A 23,767-nucleotide genomic window follows, 5' to 3' on the forward strand; every position below is an offset into this window, starting at 1 on the left:
ATAAAGGACGCCAACATCTCCGTTGGGACTGGGGCCCGTGTGAGGAAGGAATTGAACAGCTTGGTCATGTATGGGCTCAAGATGGGTAGAAACATTTTATAGTACTCGTACGGGAAGCCATCTGGACCCGGAGATTTGTGAGCGGGGAGCGCCTTTACAGTCGCTGTCAGTTCCTCATCGGTGATGAGGGCGTTCAGTTCCTGAAGTTCCGCGTCCTGCACCTGGGGCAGTGTCACTCCAGCTAGGTAGTTGGCTATGCGGTCAGCTAAGTCAGGGGTCGGTGGGTTATGAGGTATGTCCCTCTTGTTGTACAGGTCCGTGTAAAAGTCAGCAAACGTATCTGCGATATCCTGCGGGTGAGACAAAAGGTCTCCCCCACGGTTTTTAATTTGGGAGGGCGCGGAGGCTTGCGTGCGATCAGCCAGCTTCCTGGCCAATAGGGTCTGCGCTTTATTGCCCTTATCATAGTAGAGCTGTCGTAGGCGGATAAGCGCTTTTTCAACCGAACCAAGTGCAAGATCGCGTAGAGTAAGTCTTACCTGCACTATTTGCTTGACCAGTGACAGAGAGGGAGACTCCTGAAGCTTAGCCTCAAGGGCCTTCAGCCGCCCCTCAGCCAGCCGCCTAGCAGCCTGTGCATCTCTCTTCAGAGCCGAGGAGAGAGCAAGGCAGCGACCCCGGGCAACCGCCTTGTGGGCCGCCCAAAGGGTGGGGAGAGAAACGTCAGGAGTGTCGTTTTCGGCAAAGTACAGTCGGAGCGTGGATTCCAGCTCCATTTTGGCCGGGGAGTGCTGCAGGAGGTAATTGTTCAGTCGCCAGTTACACGGCCTGTGAAGAGGGGCTCCAATATTTAGCGTCAGGGTGATCGGGGCGTGGTCGGACCAAGAGATGGGTAGTATATGTGCTGCACGGACCGCCCTCAAGGTATGGCTGTTCACAAAAAAGTGGTCTATACGCGAGTGGGTGCGGTGCGGGGCCGAGTAAAAGGTGTATTGGCGGTCCCGTGGATGTAAAGTACGCCAGGCATCAAAGAGAGCGCGTCGTCTGGTGAGCTGGCGGAACAGCGTCGAGTCCCTCAGGACCCTAGTCTGAGATACCTGTGGGTTCACCACCATGCGATCATGTGTAACAGATGGAATAAGGTTGAAGTCCCCCCCTATCACCAGAAGCTCGGAAGGCGACCTAAATAGGCGAGAAAGCACGCCGGACAAAAATCGGTGTTGGTGGACATTCGGGGCGTAGAGGGCGCATAGAGTCACAGCCTGCGCCAGCCAGATACCGCGAAGGATGACAAAATGGCCCTTTGGATCTAGGTACGTCGATGTGCACGTAAAGGGGGAGCCCTTTCTGATAAGAATAGCCACCCCCGCCCTCTTACGCGAGCTAAAGGCTTGGTACACCAGGGGGAAATGTCTTAGGGCAAATTTAAAGGAGTCCCCTCGGTTAAAGTGCGTTTCTTGGACCATCACTATATCCGCCCCGGATCGCCTAAATTCTTGGAGCGCAAGATGGCGTTTCTTGTTGGAGTTTAGGCCATGTACATTTAAAGATAGTATCTTAGCCATAATCAAGGGGATGGTCGGGGTTGGTCATACTTAGCTTCTGCCGCTGGAAGGGTAGGTGCCCCAGGGGGAGAGACGACCGCCGGGGGAGGGCTGACATATGACTGGACCACTGGCTGAGGCCCGCACAGGGGGCGGGGCGGAGAAAGAGTCTGAAAAAGAGAAGAAGAGTGAAAACATAAACAAAGTACAAAACCAAAGTTAACTGCAACATATGTCAGGTCCAGGGGCCCTATAGGGGCTCTGAACCGAAGAGGTTCCGATAGGTCTCCTGGGCTGGGCGTCTCCCGACCCCAGAAAAAGAAAAAAAAAAAAAAAAAAAAACAGAAGGGGGGAGAAGGCCAGGCCAGGCAGACACCAATAGTTTGTAAAGTTCAAGGGAACCAGAAGGTGGAAAACCACAAGGGGGGGTCTGTAACTCGGGAGTCGATCTGTCCTAAGCCAGCCTGGGTGAAAAAACAATTCCTGGAAAACAAAAAAGAAAAAAGGGAGATCTTGTAGCGATCAGGCCATCGGGGGAAGGGGGGTGAATAAACCCCAAGTAAAACAAAATGGGTGGGAACTCAAACAAATGGCGGGAAGGCCCGCTGATGGGGGGATCCATGTCACTTGTGTTTAGGAGATCTGCGGTCCGGCTCTGAACCCCGGTGCCGTTTAGCCGAGGGAACTTTCTGCCAGAGGACCGGCGAAGGCGGTTGAGAAGGTATCAGATCCCATTCCGGGAGCTTGGGGACCGGCAGGCCCAAAGTGTCACAGAAGGAGGCCAGGTCCTCCGGGTATCGAAGGAACGCCGACTTCCCCTGGTGTCTAGCTGTAAGGCAGAAGGGGAAACCCCAGCGGTAAAGTATGCTCCTGTCCTGCAAGACTTGAAGAAGGGGCAGCAGCAGCCGTCGTTTTTGGAGGGTTATCCAGGAGACATCCGGGTAAACCTGGATCGGAGCGTTGTCAAACATAAGATTGCGGATGGAGCGGGACTTACGCATGATGTCTTCCTTGAGGGGGAAAGAGTGGATCCTACAAATAACATCTCTTGGTTTGGAGGCCGGGCCCTTAGGGCGAAGGGCTCGATGGGCTCTGTCCATCTCAATGGGCTTGGCCGGGTCTTCTCCCAGCATTCCATTAAACAGTGCTTGCAGAGTGGTCTGCAGGTCCTCAGGTCCCTCGGTTTCGGGGAGGCCACGGACGCGGATGTTGTTCCGCCGGCCTCTGTTATCAAGATCTTCCACGTGGCGCTGCATGTCCCGTAGGAGGAGTCGGTGGTCCGAGCTCTCTACCTGAGTGCGGTGTACTGCCAGCTTGGTCTCCTGAATCTCTTCCTCCGCCATCTCGACTCGTTCAGCCAGGTGTTTAAGGCCGGCGTGCAGGGACTGGATTTCAGCGCGACAGGTGGCTTGCACTTCCGCCACGAGTTGTTTAAAATCATCTTTCGTGGGGATGGCTGACAGATAGGAGTGCCAGGGGGGATATCCCCCTTCGTGATGCCCCATGGGGGGCTGGAGCGGGAGTGGACATGGAGGAGAGCCTCCCTGCCCCGACCCTGCTGCCAAGGAAGGGGGCCGGGAGGAAGGGGGGTGCAAGTGTTCGGACCATGAGGTAGCATGGGGGGAGTCCAGGGAGGGGTCCGGACGGACATTCAGGGAGTGCGGGCGGACTACCTGGGCATAGGTGGGATGGCTAGGTATTTGGGCTCTAGGCAGACTCGCGTCCCTGGATCGGGGCTGCCGCTGGGTCTTGGGGGGGGCAGGCAACTGCCGGATGTGCAGGGCCCCCCCCTCAGTCAGGGGGGGCGCTGCGTCTTCCGCACTGCTGGGGGGGTCCTCCGTGTCTCCTGGTGCAGATGGAGAGGGAGACACTGCCATGTCTGGGTCCGGGGCCGTCCGCAGTAAGCGGGGGAAGGCCTCAGAGCATTGAGTGGGAGATGGGGGGAGCTGCTGGTCCGTGGCCTGAGGTCCCTGCAGGGCGGATGGTGGAGTAGAGGAGGGAGAGCTGTCACTCACCCACGGTGATGCTCCTGTGCGTGGCGGCTCTTGCGGGGACCCGCGACCGTCCTGTGGAGCAGTCCAGCTGTACTTGCGCTGTGTCGCCGGGTCCGCCGCCGCCATCTTGCCGTCGCGGCCTACACCGGGCCGCGGCCTGTCCTCCCGCCCAGCCCGGGCGTGCTGGGACTCCCCAGAGGAGTTCAAAGATAGGAGTGAGCCGTTTAGTTCCCGGGTGTGGACCGCGGAGTGTAGAGGTAAGGGCTCCGGGTGGGAGTCGCGTTGTAGGAGCGGTGGAGGAGATGCCTGGTCCCGCCGTAGCGTGGCCGGGTCGGCCGGCGCCATCTTGCGGCCTTCACAGGACGATCCTCCGGGCGGCCGAAAAAAGGATGTGAGGGAGGCCGAAGAGCCCGGGGGCGGTTGGGACGACCCCCGGGTGGATGAGGACCTGGTGGCCCGTGATCTCCCCATCCTAGAAGGTTAGATGCCCCCGATGTAGGCCGATGTAACGCTGGGCTGGAGGAGAGCTCTCACTCGCAGCGTCCGTCCAGCTCGGCTTCCGGTCACGCCCCAAAAAAATCTGTTTATTTTTAGTGCTCATTGTGCCTGATTGATATCAATTAATTCTCCTGAAGAAGCCAATTACCAAGGCGATCGATTTAGAGATGAAATCAGTCAGCACATGTATTAGTACTGTAATATCAATATCTACTTTTTGTATGTTTATTTTTATTGCTCTAATAAATTTTTACTTTTTATAAATGATTTTCTTCTAAATTAGCACCTTAAAAATCCTAAATGTATTTCCAGTTATATTTCAGGAGATGTGGTGCTTTTTCCTTAATAGATGATGATAAATATATCTTTTCTCCTTTTAAATACGTTTCACACCGCACTCAAAAATCACAAAGTGCTATACCAAATATAAAATATACAATATAAAAGTCCATGAACCACCACCAAATTCTTCAATCCAAGTGAAAAAGTGGAGTATTCTTAATTGCTGGGAGGAATAAGTGCCGTCTTCCACCGATAATTAGGCAACCATCCTACTCACCAGACCAACCTGACACCCATTACAGGTAGTCAAATGAGCATGGGTAACAATGAAGATGTATCATCCAGTGTGATAAAGTCTCCAAATGGTATATCCGCCAACTATGATAATGTCATAAATCAAACACAAACTCCTCATGGGGTCATTTGTATCAAAATCGAATCCATAAAAACATGTAACACATTATCATAGTTGGCGGATATACCATTTTGGGACTTTATCACACTGGAGGATACATCTTCATTGTTACCCATGCTCATTTGACAACCTATAATGGGTGTCATGGTCTGGTGAGCAGGATGGTTGCTTAATTATCGGTGGGAGATGGCACTTATTCCTCACAGCTATTGAGAATACTCCACTTTTTCACTTAAATTGAAGAATTTGGTGCTGGTTCATGGACTCTTATATTGTATATTTTAAATTTGGTATAAAACTTTGAGTTTTTTAGCACGGCATGAAATGTATTTATATATTACTTTCTTTACTATCACTAGGCCTCTTTTGGTCTCACTATGGGCTATAATATATATATATATATATATTTATATAGAGAGAGAGATTAGATCTATATATATATATAGATCTAATCTAGATATATATAGATGTATCCATTTAATTTATGGTTTGTTAATGATCACTCGAGGGTGCGCGGCCCATAGGTTTTTTCAAACGTATTTCTAAAATGGTCAGTAAGTGCTGTGCAATGCAAAAAATGGATACATGAACACAACTGGGGGGAAAGCTTTCCATGCCTTAGCAACTTAAGTTACACAAAATAGACCACCATTGATTGTTAGTAGGGATGAGCCGAACACCCCCCGGTTTGGTTCGCACCAGAACTTTCGAACGGACCCCAAATTCGTACGAACTTTAGAACCCCATTGAAGTCTATGGGACTCGAACGTTCAAAATTAAAAATGCTAATTTTAACGGCTAATATGCAAGATACTGTCCTAAAAAGGGTTTGGGGACCTGGCTCCTGCCCCAGGGGACATGGGTCAATGCTTAAAATGTTTTTAAAAATGGCCGTTTTGGCGGGAGCACTGATTTTAATGACGATTAAAGTGAAAAAAAAGTGAAATATTCCTTTAAATATGGTGCCTGGGGGGTGTCTGTAGTATGCCTGTGAAGTGCCACGTGTTTCCCGTGTTTAGAACAGTCCCTGCACAAAATGACATTAAACGGAAATAACGTCATTTAAAACTGCTTGCGGTTTTAATGTTATATCTGGTTCCTGCAATATGGTTGAAAACCATTGAGAAAAATGGCATGGGTAGCCCTCCCTGCCAATTACCAGCCCCTTTGGGTCTTGTACGCATATTAAGGGGAACCCCGTACCCATATTAAAAAAAGGAAATGCGTGTGGCCCCCAGCAGTATACAGGCGGTATACAGGCGGTGCAAACAGGACAGGGACTGTGTAGGTTTGTTGTGTTAAGTTGAATCTGTTTGTAATTTTCAACTGGTACATTTTTAAAGTGTAGCTCCAGTCAAAAAAAATATTTTTAAGCTTTTTGGAAAACATAGGGAAGGGTTATCACCCCTGTATAATTTGTTTTGTCGTCCATCTTTTTTCATCTCACTTGCTGTTGTCTCCTTCCGTTTGCAAGTAGGAGATGTTTGTAAGTTGGATGTTTGAAAGTAGGGGCCTGCCCTATATGCTCTGCAGAAATGGTGGAACAAGGTGTTGGTTTTGCCACAACATTGTAAGCCCTCAAAGTGACTCTTGGTGGGCGCTGGAGCGCCCTGCTGTGAACGATTATATCAAGAATTGTAATTACATGCCATTGTTGAACAGTGGTAGAAAAATTGACCTTTGGTGGTTGTGGTGCTGGTGCCACAACACTATAAGTCATCACAGTTACTCTGGGTGGGCACAGGAACGGGCCCTCCTGTGAAATATTATATCAAGAATTGTAATTACATGTCCCTGTTAAACAGGGGCAGAAAAATTGGGCCTTAGGCACTGGTGCTTCCTCCCCGTCCCTCAGTACAGACCCCCCCAGCACAGACCCGTCAGTACAGGCCCCTACTCCCCCCCCCCCCCCCCCCCCAAGAACAGCCCCCTCAGTACAGACTGATCATGCTCACAAATTGCTGCAGAGGTTGAAGGGGTGGGGGGGTCAGTGTGTCAGTGCTCAGACCATACGCTGCACACTGCATCAAATTGGTCTGCGTGGCTGTCGTCCCGGAAGGAAGCCTCTTTTAAAGATGATGCACAAGAAAGCCTGCAAACAGTTTGCTGAAGACAAGCAGACTAGGGACATAGATTACTGGAACCATGTCCTGTGGTCTGATGAGACCAAGATGAACTTATTTGGTTCAGATGGTGTCAAGCGTGTGTGGCGACAACCAGGTGAGGAGTACAAAGACAAGTGTGTCTTGCCTACAGTCAAGCATGGTGGTGGGAGTGTCATGGTCTGGGGCTGCATGAGTGCTGCCGGCACTGGGGAGCTACAGATCATTGAGGGAACCATGAATGCCAACATGTACTGTGACATACTGAAGCAGAGCATGATCCCCTCCCTTCAGAGACTGGGCCGCAGGGCAGTATTCCAACATAATGACCCCAAACACACCTCGAAGATGACCACTGCCTCACTAAAGAAGCTGAGGGTAAAGGGGATGGACTGGCCAAGCATGTCTCCAGACCTAAACCCTATTGAGCATCTGTGGGACATCCTCAAACGGAAGGTGGAGGAGCGCAAGGTCTCTAACATCCACCAGCTCTGATGTCCTCATGGAGGAGGGGGAGAGGACTCCAGTGGCAACCTGTGAAGCTCTGGTGACCTCCATGCCCAAGAGGGTTAAGGTAGTGCTGGAAAATAATGGTGGCCACATAAAATATTGACAGTTTGGGCCCAATTTGGACATTCTCACTTATGGGTGTACTCACTTTTGTTGCCAGCAGTTTAGACATTAATGGCTGTGTGTTGAGTTATTTTGAGGGGACAGCAAATTTACACTGTTATACAAGCTGTACACTCACTACTTTACATTGTAGACAAGTGTCATTTCTTCAGTGTTGTCACATGAAAAGATAGAAGAAAATATTTACAAAAATGTGAGGGGTGTACTCACTTTTGTGAGATGTTGTAGTTGTGTGTGTGGGTTAAAACCACAATGTAGCTGCGTTATTGAGAACTCTCTGCGTATCTCCCTTTAATTTCAGCATTTGATGTGCGCCGGCTTGTGGTGTCTAGTAGAAGGAGATGCCTCTTGTAAAACCAAACTGGATCCACCTTTGGATGGCACAGAATGTGGAGCAGACAAGGTGAGCAGAAGAATTGTTAAAGCGGAATTAAACACAAATATTGTATATATTGCAGCTCACCAATTCTTAGATGTGCACCGCATTCGTTTTCCTTTTTTTGGCTTTTTTTTTTTATACTAGCTCATTGTGAAATACTTACCTTAGAACGAGGCGTCGGTAACTCACCTGGTCCACGCCGAGGGAGATGACGTGTTGCCTCTGCGTGTCTTCCGGATATAGCGGCTCCAGCACTGTGAGTGGCCAGAGCCGCGATGTCGTCACTCCCACCCATGCGCGCGGGAGTGACTTCTTCACAGCAGGGTTTCGGCATCTGCCGATCTTTCAGCCGAGAATTCCCTGTGCGCACGCGCTGCTGCAGTCAATGGCTCATTGCACAGGGAATATCTCCTAAACCGTATAGGTTTAGGAGATTTTTTTTTTTTTTTTACCTATAATATATAATACCTGTAGGTAAAAGTTAAAAAATAGACTATACAACCGCTTTAACAGACAAAGCTGTCCAACAAAAGTGGCAGTTAGAGGGTTGAGACAAACCATATACCACTGACTGGGGTGGGGTGCTTACAACAATGAGCTTTATGTAAAACCTTTCTCCGAAAAAAGAAAAAAAATACTGTTGCTTTAACTGCTTAAAAAGTTTTATCTGGAGTTCATTACTTTGTTAGTCAAGTGCATCTAAATCTGCTAGTCCATCCAACACTCCCATCCCCCCAGACCAACAATGCTGCTGTCCAAGGGTGTCTCCTTTCCCTTCTTCATCCATGGTGGAGACAGAACTCTGGGCAAAAAAGGCTTTAAATCTTTTCCTCAAATGCTTTTGCATACCCAGGTCTCACCTTGTAAAAGTAGCAGTGACCTCATCACTGTGCTGCACAATCCATTACAGAGGGCAGAGCAGTGGGAGGAACCCAGCAGGCTCCACCCACTACAGGCTGTCTGCAGATAACTACAGGAGGGGGCGGAGACCAGACCGGTCACCCTGAACAAGCAGAGAGAGCGGCAGTGAGCGGTCTTTATTACAGGAATTCTCACACTGGATTACTGCACAGATCTGGAAGAAATACACAAAGCTCACCGAGATTCAGCCAACAATACACATGATGAATGTCTTTAGACAATATTTGCCGAAACTGATTGTCAATGATCACCTGGTAAAACAGCCCATTTGGTTTAACCACTTCAGCCCTGGAAGGTTTGGCTGCTGAATGAACAGGCCATTTTTTTTTTGCGATTCGGCACTGCATCGCTTTAACTGACAATTGCGCGGTCGTGTGACGTTGCACCCAAACAAAACTGACATCCTTTTTTCCCCCACAAATAGAGCTTTCTTTTGGTGGCATTTGATCACCTCTGCGGTTTTTATTTTTTTGTGCTATAAATATAAAAAAGTGACAATTTAGAAAAAAACACAATATTTTGTACTTTTTGCTATAATAAACATCCCCAATTTCGTTTTTTATAAAAGCTATTTTTTTCTCTGTTTGGGTGTATTCTTCTACATATTTATGGTTAAAAAAAATTGCAAAAAGGGTATATTGATTGGTTTGCGCAAAAGTTATAGCATCTACAAAATAGGGGCTAGATTTATAGCATTTTTATCATTTTTTTACTAGTAATGGCGGGCATTATGGCGGACACATCGGACGCTTTTGACACATTTTTGGGACCATTGGCATTTATACAGCGATCAGTGCTATAAAAATGCTCTGATTACTGTATAAATGTCACTGGCAGGGAAGGGGTTAACACTAGGGGGGCGATCAAGGAGTTAACTGTGTTCTCTGTGTTTCTTTTTCTTTTTTACTTTATTTCTTTATTAAGGTCCCTATGCATGTTTCTAACTGTAGGGGGAGGGGACTGACCTAGAGGAAATGACTGATCGTGGTTCCTAGCTATTAGGAACTCACGATTTGTCACTCCTCTCAGAACAGGGATTTGAGTGTTTACACATACACGTCCCTCTTCTGCCTCTCGTGCCTGTGATCGCTCGTGGCTAACGGTCATCGCGACTGTAGGCCACGAGCATTTTTCACCTCCTGCATTGCAGCGGGCACGTGCGTGCGCGCCCGCTATCCCAATCGCGTGAGGCGACGTATAGCTACAACTGTTCATGCCGACCTGCCATAGTGTAATGATGGCGGCTGGTCGGCAACCGTTTAAATTAGAATTGAAAGGCAAAACTTTTTTGTATAGATTAAAAATGTGTGTGTGTGTGTGTGTGTGTATATGTATGTATATGTATGTGTGTGTGTATATATATATATATATATAATTTTTTTTTTTTTTTTTTAGATATACATTTATATTTTTAGATTTATATATATATATATATATATATATATATATATATATATAAAACCCACTTTTTTCCCATTCCCTCTGTTCTCAGCTGCATAAGAGCTGGGGGAAGAGAAACAGCAGCACACTAATCTTCCCAGTGAATGGTTGTGCAGCGGGGGGGGGGGGGGGTTATGTCAGGACAAGTTTGATCATTGGAAGAGAGTACACTGAGTTCCCAGCATAGCTAGAGAACTGACCACGGTGCGCTCTACTGCTTAGTGTGGTCAATATGTAATAGGAAAGCAGAGGGACTGGCGGGCTCACCAGGGATTTCACATAAAAGAAGTAATACAAAGAGAACAGGATACTTTCTCATACAAGTACATGGTACAGCAGACACATATCGGGAATATGAACTGTTGGGGTAACAAACGCGTTAACCTTGAGTTGGGGTTGAAAAACTGGTAAGCTGCAATATATACATTTTTGTTTTCTGGTATGATACAGCTTTAAATGATATATTAAAATAGTTCATATTTGATGAAAGTTTCTTTCCTTGTGTAACACTATGACAGCGGGGGTTAAAATCTGCAATTCTCAGTCCTGGGAGTTTTGTATTGCAGTGGTGCCGAGCCGGAGAATGCGTCAGCAAGACCCCAATCCCTCAGCATGTGGATGGAGACTGGAGTGCCTGGAGCTCCTGGAGCATGTGCAGCCGAACCTGTGCAACTGGAGCACGCTTCCGGCAAAAAAAATGTGACAACCCACCGTGAGTGTTTCCTTACAGAAGACATTTTGATGATCTTTTTTTTTTGTCCCCTTAGCAAAAAAACACCCCAAAGCATAAGGTTTCCACCTCCATGTTTGACAGTAGGGATGGTGTTTTTGGGGTCATAGGCATCATTCCTCCTCCACCAAACACGGCAATTTGAGTTGATGCCAAAGAGCTTGATTTTGGTCTCATCTGATCACATCGCTTTCCCCCAGTTCTCCTCATAATCATTCAGATGTTCGTTAGCAAACTGCAGACAGGCCTGTACATGTGATTTCTTAAGTAGGGGGGACCTTATGGGCGCTGCAGGATTTCAATCCTTTACAGCGTAGTGTGTTACCAATTGTTTTCTTGGTGACTATGGGCCCAGCTGCCTTGAGTTCATTGACAAGATTCTCCCTGTAGTTCTGGGCTGATTCCTCACCGTTCTCATGATCATTGAAACTCCACAAGGTGAGATCTGATGCTGATTGCTTCTGTGGACAGGTGTCTTTTATACAGGTAACACCCTGAGAGAGTGCTCCTAATCTCAGCTTGTTACCTGTATAAAAGACACCTGGGAGCCCAAAATCTTGCTGATTGATTTAGGATCAAATACTTATTTCACTTATTAAAATACAAATCAATTTATAACTTTTTTGAAATACCGTTTTCTTGATATTTTTGTTGTTGTTCTGTCTCTCACTGTTAAAATAAACCGACCATTCAAATTATAGACTGATCATTTCTTTGTCAGTGGGCAAACGTACAAAATCAGCAGGGGGTCAAATACTTTTTTCTCTCACTGACATGGACCCAAGGTGCCTTATGGAAAATCCCACTTTCCTATTATTAGTTAAAGTGGTTGTAAACCCTTACAACCAACTTTGACCTACAGGTAAGCCTAGATTAAGGTCCGTAGACAGCGGCGCGCAGGCGCACTGAGCGCGCTGCAATTAGCGGCGATATGCCGCGCGTGTCGGCTCCCATGCGCATTGCGCGGGAGTGACGTCATCGCGGCTTCGTCGAATGACATTGCCGGAGCAGCGAGACCCACCAAGAAGATGGTGACTTCGCTGGCTCCTGTGTCAGGTAAGTGACACATAATTGACTACTATGCGATGCATACTAGCCCATTATGCTTTACCTTTGCAGGGAATCAAAGAGGAAGTAAACCCATCAGGGTTTACTTCCTCTTTAATATAGCACAGTGATCCAATAAATAATGTGATCCAATAAAGGATGTGATCCTACAAAAAAAAAAAAAAAAACCCGAACCTTTAGTGTCACTTTAGGTTAAATGTGACGTCATAGTTTTTGTAGCATAACTGTTTTTCCTGAGCCAGAGAACTTGTTGGTGGCATTCGGCAGACTCGGCATAGAAAAGATGCCTTCAGGGCAGATTGAGTGAAGTCCTATGAGATGAACCAGCTGCCCCATAGTGCAATGTATGAGTTGGTCCTGGACATGTAGAAGGGGCATGAGATTCTGTTTCTATATTGCTTTGCACTGCAGATTACTTGGTAACGGCAAACACAACAGTACAAAGGGTCATGAAGGTTGACAAGCAATGTTGGCAAACCATTGCGGATTTGTGATTTCCAACATTCTCCCCAATGCTCTTTGAGTATGTGTTTTAGTAATCACCATATCTTATTGTGGTTTGGGAGACTATATTCAAATAATATGAATATTTTACCAGTACGAGGGCTGTATCGAAAGTAATACAAACGTGGGCACAACCTTTTTTTATTAACTTGCATAAGTTGTTTAAATTTCCCATGTTGGTGGAGTAACTATTCCTCTATAATAACTCCTTTTTCTTTTTCTTTGCAGGTATATAATGGATTCTAAACAGAAGCAACATGCTGTCATTGAGTTCTTGATGAAGGAGGGGGTGCAGGCTGTCCGATAGCCACAGAAGTCTACGGAATATTTTACAGAGATCACACTATTTGGCAAGAGCAAGGTCTTGTCATTGGTGACGCTTGCCAATGGTGTCATCTCTGTAAACATTCTGTAGCCTTCTGTGGATGTCGGACAGCCTGCACCCTTCCTTCATCAAGATCTCAATGACAGTACATTACTTCTGCTTGGAATCCATTATTTACCTGCAATGAAGTGGAGAGTTACTATAGAGCAGGGGTCTCCAAAATTTCTAAATAAAGGGCCAATTTACTGTTCTGCAGACTTTAGGGGGCCTGACTACGTCTAGTGAGAGTAAGAAATACCCCATGTTTTGTGTCGGTGAGAGGAATAGTGCCCCTTGGTTGATGTCATTGGGAAGAAATGTGCCCCATGGTTGGTGTCATTGGGAGGTGAGGTGCCCCATGATTGTGTCATTGGGAAGAGAGGTGCCCCATGGTTGGGGTCACATGTTGGTAGAATAACACTTCCTCTATAGTATGGGTTCTAAACAGAGGCAATGCTGTCATTGACTTCTTGATGGAGGGGAGCAGGCTGTCCGATATCCAGAGAAATCTACAGAATATTTATAGAGATTACACTATTGACAAGAGCAATGTCTTATTATTGGTGACTCTTAACAATGGTATCATCTCTGTAAACATTCTGTAGCCTTCTGTGGATGTCGGACAGCCTGCACCGCTCCTTCATCAAGAACTCAATGATGGCACGTTTCTTCTGTTTGAAATCCAATATTTACCTGCAATCAAGAGAAGAGGAGGAGTTACTATAAAGCAGGAGTCACCAAACTTTCTAAAAAAAAAAAAGGACCCGTTTACTGTTCTGCAGAGTTTAGGGGGGCAGACTGTGTCTAATAAGAGTAGGCAATGCCCCATGTATAGTGTCAGTGAGAGGAATTGTACCCCGTGGTTGGTGTCATTGGGAGGAGAGGTGCCCCATGGTTGGTGTCATTGGGAGGAGAGGTGCCCCATGGTTGGTGTCATTGGGAGGAGAGGTGCCCCATGGTTGGTGTCATTGGGAGGAGAGGTGCCCAATGGTTGGTGTCATTGGGAGGAGAGGTGCCCCATGGTTGGTGTCATTGGGAGGAGAGGTGCCCCATGGTTGGTGTCATTGGGCGGAAAGGTGCCCCATGGAGGGTGTTATTGGGAGGAATTGTGCCCTTGGTATCAGCCGGATTAATGGTGCCCCAAGAGCTGGATAACAACAAGCAAAGGGCCGCAGCTAGCCTCCGGCCCACAGTTCAGAGACCCTTGCTATAGAGGAATATGTTACTATACCAACATGTGAGACTTGAATGACTTATGTAAGTTAATAAAGTGTATACCCACTTTTGCATTACTTCCGTTACTGCTCTCGTATATCTTTTAAAGTGATACTAAAGTCTTTTTTATATATATATATATATATATATATATAACAAAAACATGTTATAGTTACCTGTTCTGTGTAATGGTTTTGCACAACGCAGCCCGGATCCTCCTTTTCTCGGTCCCCCAGCTGTCACCCCTGGCCCCTCCCTCCTGTCGAGTGCCCCCACAGCAAGTAATTTGCTCTTGCTGAGCCGCTGCTTTGTGTGTCCATTCAGACACGGAGACATGGCTCGGCCCCGCCCCCTCTCTCTCTCCTCACTGACTTTGACAGCAACGAGAGCAAATGGCGTCCGCTGTGTGCCTCAGCCAATCAGCCGGACAGCCGAGTCTCTCGTGCAACATCGCTGGATGGAGATGGGTCTCAGGTAGGTATTAAGGAGGCTGAGGGGTGCTGCTACACAGAATACATTTTTAATCTTAATGCATAGAATGTGATATAACACAAGGCAATATTCTGAAAAACAACAACCAGTTCCTTCATAAATATTGCAGCTGCTGCAATATTTACGAAGGAACTGGGTGTTGTTTTTCTGAATATTGCCTTGTGTTATATGTTGGTTATTAAAGAAGTAGCAGCTTCATATAGGAATATATCCTTAAATATATTTGAAATAACTATAGAAAACTAACAGGTGTTACTTCTTTAAGCGCGAAAGGGGGGTTCATTGTAGACGGGCGAATAGAATTCCAGATTGTCATAGAATGTGATAATTTTGGTGATTCATAAGGCCACACATGTAGATTGCCAGCATCCCTTGATTATATATGATTAACGCGGAATTTTTTAATACATTTTTCTATAATAAATGACAATTTTTTTATACGTATAAAATTCCCTATGTACATTTTTTTATTGCCCATAAAATCACACTTTTTGTGTTTATTCATATAATGCATAGAATGTGCTCCACTTTTCGGCCTCCTCCCCCCCTCTGGTGCCACATTGGGGGGGGGGGGGAATGGGTACCTGTTCCAACTTCTGAGAGATCTCGCCATGGCGCGATCACTTAGAAAATTTGCTCCCCTTCTCCTTCCTCCGCCATTCGGGCCATTCAGAAAGTGCAGCGCGTTTCACACATGCCCAGTAGGGGAACCAGCTGTGAAGCCAAAAGGCTTCACTGCCGGGTTCTCTTACAAATGGCGGACTCCAGGACAGTATGTGTAGCTGCTGACTTTTGCTGGGGGGGGAGTGGGGACGCGCCCCCCCCCCCTTCCCCAAGGCACCCCCCATGTTGAGGGCACATGGCCTGGTACGGCTCAGGAGGGGGGAGCTCGCTCGTCCCCTCCCTTTCCTGGTCAGCCGGGTAGCGTGCTCAGACAAGGGTCTGATGTGGACCTGGGGGGGACCCCCACGCCCATTTTTTCGGCGTTGGGGTTCCCCTTTAAGTCCATACCAGGTGGCGGGGCCAGCGAGGCCTTCTTCACGGGCCCCGCCTACCTGGAGACGCGCTCAAAATTAGCGGACTTTCCTCCGCGTGTGTGGGCGAGTCCGTTCATTTCAAAAGTAGCCCGTTCAAAAAGTCCGCCGGACTAAGTCCGCCGAATAGTCCGCTACGTGTGTACGTGGCATAAGAGTGACCTATTCATGGTTCAAGGTTTTCCAGCAGTCATAGGTTGCTCCAGTCAAAGAAGGTCTGTTGTGTATACTGTCATGAAAAGGATGAGGAAGGGCAGCTCTGACCATTCATCACTCTTGGTGAGAGATAATCCCTTTCGGTTGGCATGCTTAGTGAAGGTTAATCTGTGCTTTACATTTTATGACTTTACTAAGCGATCCTGTAGAGATCATAAGTGTTTGGCACTAAATCTCTGACATCATGCTCTATCTGATATGTGAGTAGGGCATACAGTTGTAATAGTCTGCAACGTAAGTGTAAACTCTGGCCCCCATGGGGAATGAAGGCATGTCCTCTCTTCACAAATGCTATTTGAACTGGCAGCCAGACATATGCGCTTTTTTAAAACAATTCGCTTTGCTCAGCTAGAAAATACCTTAAAAAAACAAGCGGCATTTCTCTTTTTAATGTTCTTCTAATGATAGCTTTGTGCTAGTCTTGTTTGAGTTAGTACTTTGCACTGACATTCTGGCTCGGTTTACCGTTGTTTTAGAGTTTTCTCTCCAGTTGTTGTCTAGAGTTCCAGTGAAGTTTGTAAATGCATCTCATAAATCACTGTAATGAGCCGGTTGTATTAGCAGTAGGAGGAAAGGAAATGTTACACTGTTGTGTGGATAGACACAGCATTAGCTCATGGCCTTATTCCGAATCAGATTTATTAACCTCCAGACTGAAAGCCTTTCCAAGGAATATGAATCAATGGCTTGGAGATCGTTTTACATTGTGCGGTCTCTTAGAGCAGGTACATAGCCTTCAGGACATCCAGAGGAGATCACCGGGACGGCAGGGTACATCCTGGTTGAGTTATGGCCCACTAAGTTTTGACTCTATATTTCCTTTTTTTTTTTTTTTTGACAGTCCGGGACCTGGAGGTCGTAGCTGCAAAGGAGCAAGTGTAGAACACATGGTGTGTGAGAATGCGCTATGTCCTAAAGGAAGTACCAGCTTCAGGGACCATCAGTGTCAATCCCATGACCGCAACAGCAACAAGAAGAAAAGTCTGCTTACCGCCGTAATTATTGATGGTACGTGTGATCCATACTACCCTGATTCTTCACTGTTACTATAATGGGAAATCAAGTAGTTACTATATAGTGACTAGGGATGGGTGAACGGTTCGGCCCCAAGCATAAGTTCAGGCCGAACTTTGGTTGTTCAGATGTTCGGACGGACACCGAACAATATGCAGTGTTCAGGGAAAATTCAAAAGCCGCCACAACACCGTTAAAGTCTATGGGACAAGAACATGAAAAATCAAAAGTGCTAATTTTAAAAGCTTATATGGAAGTTATTGTCATAAAAAGTGTTTGGGGACCCATGTCCCATGTATCAATGCAAATTATTATTATTTTTTTTTTTTAACGGTTTTTTTCTGGAGCAGTGATTTTTTTTTTTTTTTTTTTTTTTTTTAATGCTTAAAGTGAAAGAATAAAAATGAAATTCCTTTAAATATCATGCCTGGGGTGTGTCTGTAGTATGCCTGTAAAGTGGCGCATTTTTCCCATGTTTAGAACAGTACCACAGCGAAATGACATTTCTAAAGGAAAATTGTCATTTAAAACTGATCGTGGCTGTTATCGGCAATATGGATAAAACAGATGACCCCTCCCCCCTCTGATGCCACGGGGACTTCCCTCTGGTGTCGGAGGGGGGAGGGGTTACCCTGTTACGTCACGCTCAGTTATATAAGAACTTTCCCAGAGAAGAAGTGTCACATGGTGGGAGCCTCCCATGGAGGTGGGTCGGTTACGGATTGTTTTTTATTGTTTTTTTTCGGTCTGTCGCCATGATAGAAGAAGATGAATGGACGTTGTTGGACACTTTTATTTTTTAATAAAGGACTTGTCCCCAAGCTATGTCTTTAACATTTTGACACACTTTTTGTGAAATGGTAGCGGTACTTGTACCCAGTTACCATTTCACACGGAGGGGCGGCGGGATTTGTTAAAGGGGGCTTCCAGATTCCGATAAGCCCCCTCGCCCGCAGACCCCCACAACCACCAGGCAAGGGTTGTGGGGATGAGGCCCTTGTCCCCATCAGCATGGGGACAAGATGCTTTGGGGTAACCCATGTTGAGGGCATGTAGCTTGGTACGGTTCAGGAGGGGTGGGGGACGCACTCTCGTCCCCACCTCTTTTCCTGCTGCCTGCCAGGTTGCGTGCTTGGATAAGGGTCTGGTATGAATTTGGGGGGGGGGACCTACGCCATTTTTTTTTTTTTTTTTGGCGCAGGGGTCACCTTAAAATCAGGTCTGGTATGGATTTTGGGGGGGGGGGCGCCTATGCCATTTTTTAAAAATTTTATTTTGATGCAGGGTTCCCCTTAATTTTCATATCAGACCAGAAGGGCTTGGTATGGATTTTACCCGATTTAAAAAAAAAATTTGGTTCAGCGTTCCCCTTAATATTCATACCAGACCCAATGGGCTTGGTTTTTTTCAATGAGTTTTATCTATATTGCCAAGACCCGACAATTCGTTTTAGCCGCGTTCAGTTTTAAATGACAATTTTTCCTTTTCCTTTCCTAGAAATGTAATTTTGCTGTGGTATTTTTCTAAACATGGGAAAAATACGCTACTTTACAGGCATACTATAGACACCCCCAGGCACAATATTTAAAGGAATATTTCATTTTTATTGTTTCACTTTAAGCATTAAAAAAAATCACTGCTCCCGAAAAAACGGCCATTTAAAATAAAAAAAAAATAAAAAATGCATTTATACATCTCCCCTGGGGCAGGACCCGGGTCCCCAAATACATTTTATGATAAATACCATCATGGTATTATCATACATATATATATATATATATATACCATGCATATAAGCTTTTAATACCATTATCATGGTATTAAAGCGGAGGTCCACCCTAAAGTGGACCTTCCGCTCATCGGAACCCTCCCACAATCGGCACCTTTCAGGGGGGAGGGGGGTGCAGTTACCTGGATAATCCAGGTAACTGCACCCACTTCCGGGACAGCTCTCTGCGGAAAGGGGCGTAACTTACGCCCCTTTCCGCAAGTGCCCGCCCCTTCCCGCAAGTGCCCCGCTGCCTGCTGGGAAACACACAGCTCCCAGAGGCAGCGGGGAGCGTCCTTATTGCGCAGCGCAATTCGCGCATGCGCAGTAGGGAACCGGGAAATGAAGCCAAAAGGCTCCATTTCCTGATTCCCATACCCAAGATGGCGGCGGCAGGACCCGACAGACGATCTAGCGATCGGCTTCGGGTGCCGACATCGCGGGCGCGCTGGACAGGTAAGTGTCACTATTTTAAAAGTCAGCAGCTGCAGTATTTGTAGCTGCTGGCTTTTAAAAAAAAAAAAAACGCGGAGTCCCGGTGGACTCCCGCTTTAAAGGCTTATATGCATGGTATTGCCATGCATATAAGCCTTTAAAATTGGCACTTTTGATTTTTCATGTTCGTGTCCCAGAGACTTTAACGGTGTTCATGTGTTCTGCCAAATTTTTTGCCTGTTCAGGTATGTTCTGGTGCGAACCGAACTGGGGGTGTTTGGCCCATCCCTAATAGTGACTGTGTTTTTTTTCAAACGTCTTTGTGGAACAGATTTCTAAAACAATGGACGCAAGGGGTGTCATATATAATGGTATTATATGTAGTTATATTAAAACAGTTGTCTCCAAACTGCATCCTGTAGGCCAGATGTGGCCCTTTGGTTGTCTTTATCTAGCCCTTGAGGCACTATTCCATCCACTGACTCCAACAATAGCGCCAAATTCCTGAAACTGACACCAACAATGGGGCACTGTTCCTCCCACTTTCATCAACAATGGCTCACAATTACATAGTTGCATAGTTTGGTTGAAAAAAAGTCCATCTAGTTCAACCGATAGAAGGAAAAAAAAATTATACAATCCTATATACGCAATCCTATACCCAAAGTTGATCCAGAGAAAGTAAAAAAAAAAAAAACACCAAAGCATGATCCAATTTGCTCCAGCAGGGGAAAAAATTCCTTCCTGATCCCCCCGAGAGGCAATCGGATATTCCCTGTATCAACTTTCTTAAAACAATCTACTAAGTTGGCCAGAACCACCTCTGCAGGGAGTCTATTCCACATTTTCACAGCTCTTACTGTGAAGAAACCTTTCCCTATTTGGAGATGAAATCTCCTTTCTTCCAGATGTAGAGAGTGCCTCCTTGTCCTCTGTGATGACCTTAAAGTGAATAACTTGAACCCAACTTCACTATATGGAGCACTTATGTATTGATACATGTTTGAACATATCCCCTCCTTATCTCCTCTTCTCAAGAAAGAATAAATTAAGTTAATCATTTCTCATGCCTCTTATCAGTTTGGCTACACCAATGATGGGTCACAATTCCTCCCAGTTACACCAATGAGGGGTCACAATTCCTTCCAGTTACAATGATGGGTCACAATTCCTCCCAGTTACACCAATAATGGCCCACTATTGCTTCTACTGACACCAATTATGTGGTATTAGTACTCCTATTGACACCAACCATAGGGCACAATCCCCCCTGCCCCACAATGACACCAACAATAATGCACTATTCCTTCCACTGACACCAATGATGGGGCACAATTCTTCACAATGAGACAGGTTATGAGGCACTATTCCTCCTCTAATATTAAAGATGGGGAAGGGTTTACTCCCACTGATGCCAGAACATTTTCTGCTCTGGATTGCAACAGTCTGCCCCATCCCCCCCCCCCCCCCCCCCAATTAGTCTGATGGACAGTAAACTGTCCTTTTGTTTAGAAAGTTTGGAGACTGCTTTCAGGCCTGCTATAGATTTTAAGGGGAACACCATGCCAAAAAAAAAAAACTGCATGTGGTCCCCCCCCAATCCATACCATTGGTATGGATTTTGAGGTGAACCACACGCCAAAAAAAAAAAAAAAAAATAGCCTGGCGCCCCCCCAAAAACACATACCAGACCCTTGCTCGAGCATGCAGGCCAGGAAAGGGGGGGTTGAGCCAGCGCACTCCCCCCTTCAGAACTATACCAGGCCACATTCCCTCAACATGGGGAGGGAGTGCTTTGGGACAGGGGGGCTCTTCCCCCACAATCCTGGCCAGTGGTTGTGGGGGTCTGCAGGCAGGGGGGCTTACCAGAATCTGATTCTGCCCCCCAATATGAATGAGTATGGGGTGCATTGTACCCCTACTTAACTCATTCACCAAAAAAGTGTCAAGAAGAAATAAAAGCACTGAGACCATTTTGTTTTTGGAAAAAAAGAAAAAGCAATGTCCCCCGATGTACGATGCCAGCCGCCACTGCCAACCTGAAAGCACCCCCCCCCCCCATGTTGAGGGCATGTGGCCTGATATGGTTTGGGGTTGCTGCCCTGCATGTTCGGATAAGGGTCAGGTATGGCTTTTTGGGGGGCCCCCATACCATTTTTTTTATTTTTCCTTAAGAGTTTACCTCTAAATCCATAACGGACCCGAAAGGGCCTTGTATTGATTGGGTGGGGCCCCTACTCCCACTTCTTTAAAAAAGAATGTTATTGCCAGCAATCGGCAATAAAAAAATTAAGTCATCTGTTGTTCATGGACATGGGGGCCAGCTCTTCCCACCCCGCTTCTTAAAGGGGTTGTAAAGGCTCATGTTTTTTCACCTTAATGCATCCTAAAGTGAAAAAACACCTTGCAGTCACCGGCCCCCTTGCCCCCCTCCCCGTTTTACTTTCCTGAGCCCCGAATTTCCAGGGGCGCATCCCTGTTCTTGACAGCAGTGGAAGCATTGGCTCCCGCTGCTGTCAATCAAATCCAATGACCCGGGGGCGAGTCCTGCATTCGGCGTCTATGGACGCTGAATGCGGAACTTGGAAGCGTGCCCGCAAAGTAACCCCCTCGGGAGAGCGCTTCTCCAAGGGCGTTATCTAATGCGGGGAGGAGCCACATAGGAACCCCAGAAATTGGATGTTTCCGGGCCACTCTGTGCAAAACGAGCTGCACAGTGGAGGAAAGTATGATATGTTTGTTATTTTAAAAAAAAAATTAAAAAATTATCCTTTAGCATCGCTTTAACAACCATCTAATGTTAAAGACGCTGGTGGCCGGAAATTAACAGTGAAAACTGAGGGGAAATTCGCACCTACACATGTGTGAACTTAGCCTTAGTTTACTGGTCTTCCCATACTAAGCTAAATTTAATTTGGGTGTCCCAGAGAAAAATACATTGCCAACTATTGCTTTCCTTTATTTCCTAGATAAGCCATGTGAGTTATACTGCACTCCTGTAGGCCGTGATACTCCAATACTGGTGTCAGACCGGGTCCTGGATGGAACTCCATGCGGTCCTTATGAGGCAGATCTGTGCGTCCACGGGAAATGTCAGGTGCAGTAGCTCAATAGTCTTTTCAAACGTTCAAACTTCTAAGTGGCAGTACTTGTTAGTACTCTTCTTTCAAAACTACTGCATATTGCCATCGCTCTTATACTTTTATACTTATGTATAATCAATTTTTGTTGGTTTTGTTTTGTTCAGTACACAAAGGGAATTAGTGACATAAATGAAATACTTGGTACAAATGTGTCATAACACAATGAGGATACAAGTAGACATTGCATAGAAATGACCCATAATGTAAAACAAGTAGTATGTTTTCTCAGCATCTGTCACATATACAGTATGTCCAGGGCCGGACTTACCATTGGGTTTGACTGGGCCCAAGCCCATGGGCCCCGCCGAGATACATAGCTGAGTGTACTCGGCTTGGCTCCAGTCAGTCACGCCCAGTCCCGTCCTATGATGGACATAACACAGGGACTGGGCGTGACTGTGAGCCGAGCCGAGTATACTCGGCTACTCTCAGCTCCGCTCAGGACTGTGAGAGGACCCGAGAGCCGCTGAGATGCACAGGACAGAAAGTTTTAGTTTATTGTATAAACTATTCATATATTTTGCTATTAAACAACATTTCTAATCATATGAAGTTAATAACAAGAGTTCCCCTTTATATCAGAGTCCACAGAGTTTCCCTTTTACATCTGAACTTGCAGAGTTCCCTTTCACTGTAAGGGGGGACTCTGCAGTCTCTGATGTAAGGGAGAAATATGGGGACTCTGACATAAGGGCTGCTCTGGGAACCCTGATGTAAGGGGGAACACTGAGTACTCTGATGTACGGAAAGGACTCTGATGTAAGGGGGAACACTGTGGCCTCTGGTGTAAAGGGGAAATATGATGTAAGGGGAGCTCTGAGATACCTGATTTACCTTAGTGTACTTACTCAGAGGCAGGAGAGAGAATGGGGAGACTTCAGTCACAGACAGGGATGGATGGTGAGCTCACTCACCACTTGGCAGTCAGCACCTCTCATCCAGATGTATCTGAGGCTACTGGACTTCAAATTTCTGGCCCCTAAGTTCCTTTCTTGAGGCACAGCACCGGGGATTTAAGTGTGGACAGACATATAGGGTTAGGGGTAGGAGGAAGAGGAGCAAATCAAGCCCTCTGTCCTCTCCTGTCTGGGTGGGGGAGGGGTAATTGTTAAGCCCCGCACACACGACCGGACTTTTCAACATCCAAAGTCTGACGGAATGATTCCGGCAGACTATTCGATCGTGTGTGGGCTGCAACGGACTTTTGATTCGCAAAAGTCTGACAGACTTTAGAAAATGGAACATGCTTCAAATTTTTCCGACGGAACTCCGCCGGACCCAGTTCCTACCGAAAAATTCGCTCGTGTGTATGCTATTCCGACGGACTAAAACCGACGCGAGGGCAGCTATTGGCTACTGGCTATGAACTTCCTTATTCGAGTCCAGTCGTACGTCATCACGTTCGAATCCGTCGGAATTTGGTGTGATTGTGTGTGGCCAAGTCCGCTCATTTGGAAAGTCCGTCAGAACTCTGTCAGAACTCTGTCAGAACTCTGTCAGAACTCTGTCAGAACTCTGTCAGAACTCTGTCAGAACTCTGTCAGAACTCTGTCAGAACTCTGTCAGAACTCTGTCA

General features: G+C 46.5%; 1 protein-coding gene across 1 annotated transcript in view; it reads left to right on the forward strand.

Annotated features, from left to right (window-relative positions):
* The window catches only part of LOC143959299 (A disintegrin and metalloproteinase with thrombospondin motifs 17-like), a 435,585-nt gene that overhangs the window by 268,846 nt on the left and 142,972 nt on the right, over positions 1–23,767 (forward strand). The window contains exons 11-14 of the mRNA XM_077467981.1: positions 7,770–7,871; positions 10,775–10,920; positions 16,673–16,839; positions 22,018–22,145. Of these exons, the coding sequence (XP_077324107.1) occupies positions 7,770–7,871; positions 10,775–10,920; positions 16,673–16,839; positions 22,018–22,145 (543 nt within the window). The remainder of the gene's footprint in view (positions 1–7,769; positions 7,872–10,774; positions 10,921–16,672; positions 16,840–22,017; positions 22,146–23,767) is intronic.

Source organism: Lithobates pipiens, unplaced genomic scaffold (genome assembly GCF_037356315.1).
Source record: "Lithobates pipiens isolate NorthernLeopardFrog02 unplaced genomic scaffold, aLitPip1_a1.2 Scaffold_7, whole genome shotgun sequence".
Classification (NCBI taxonomy): Eukaryota; Metazoa; Chordata; class Amphibia; order Anura; family Ranidae; genus Lithobates; species Lithobates pipiens.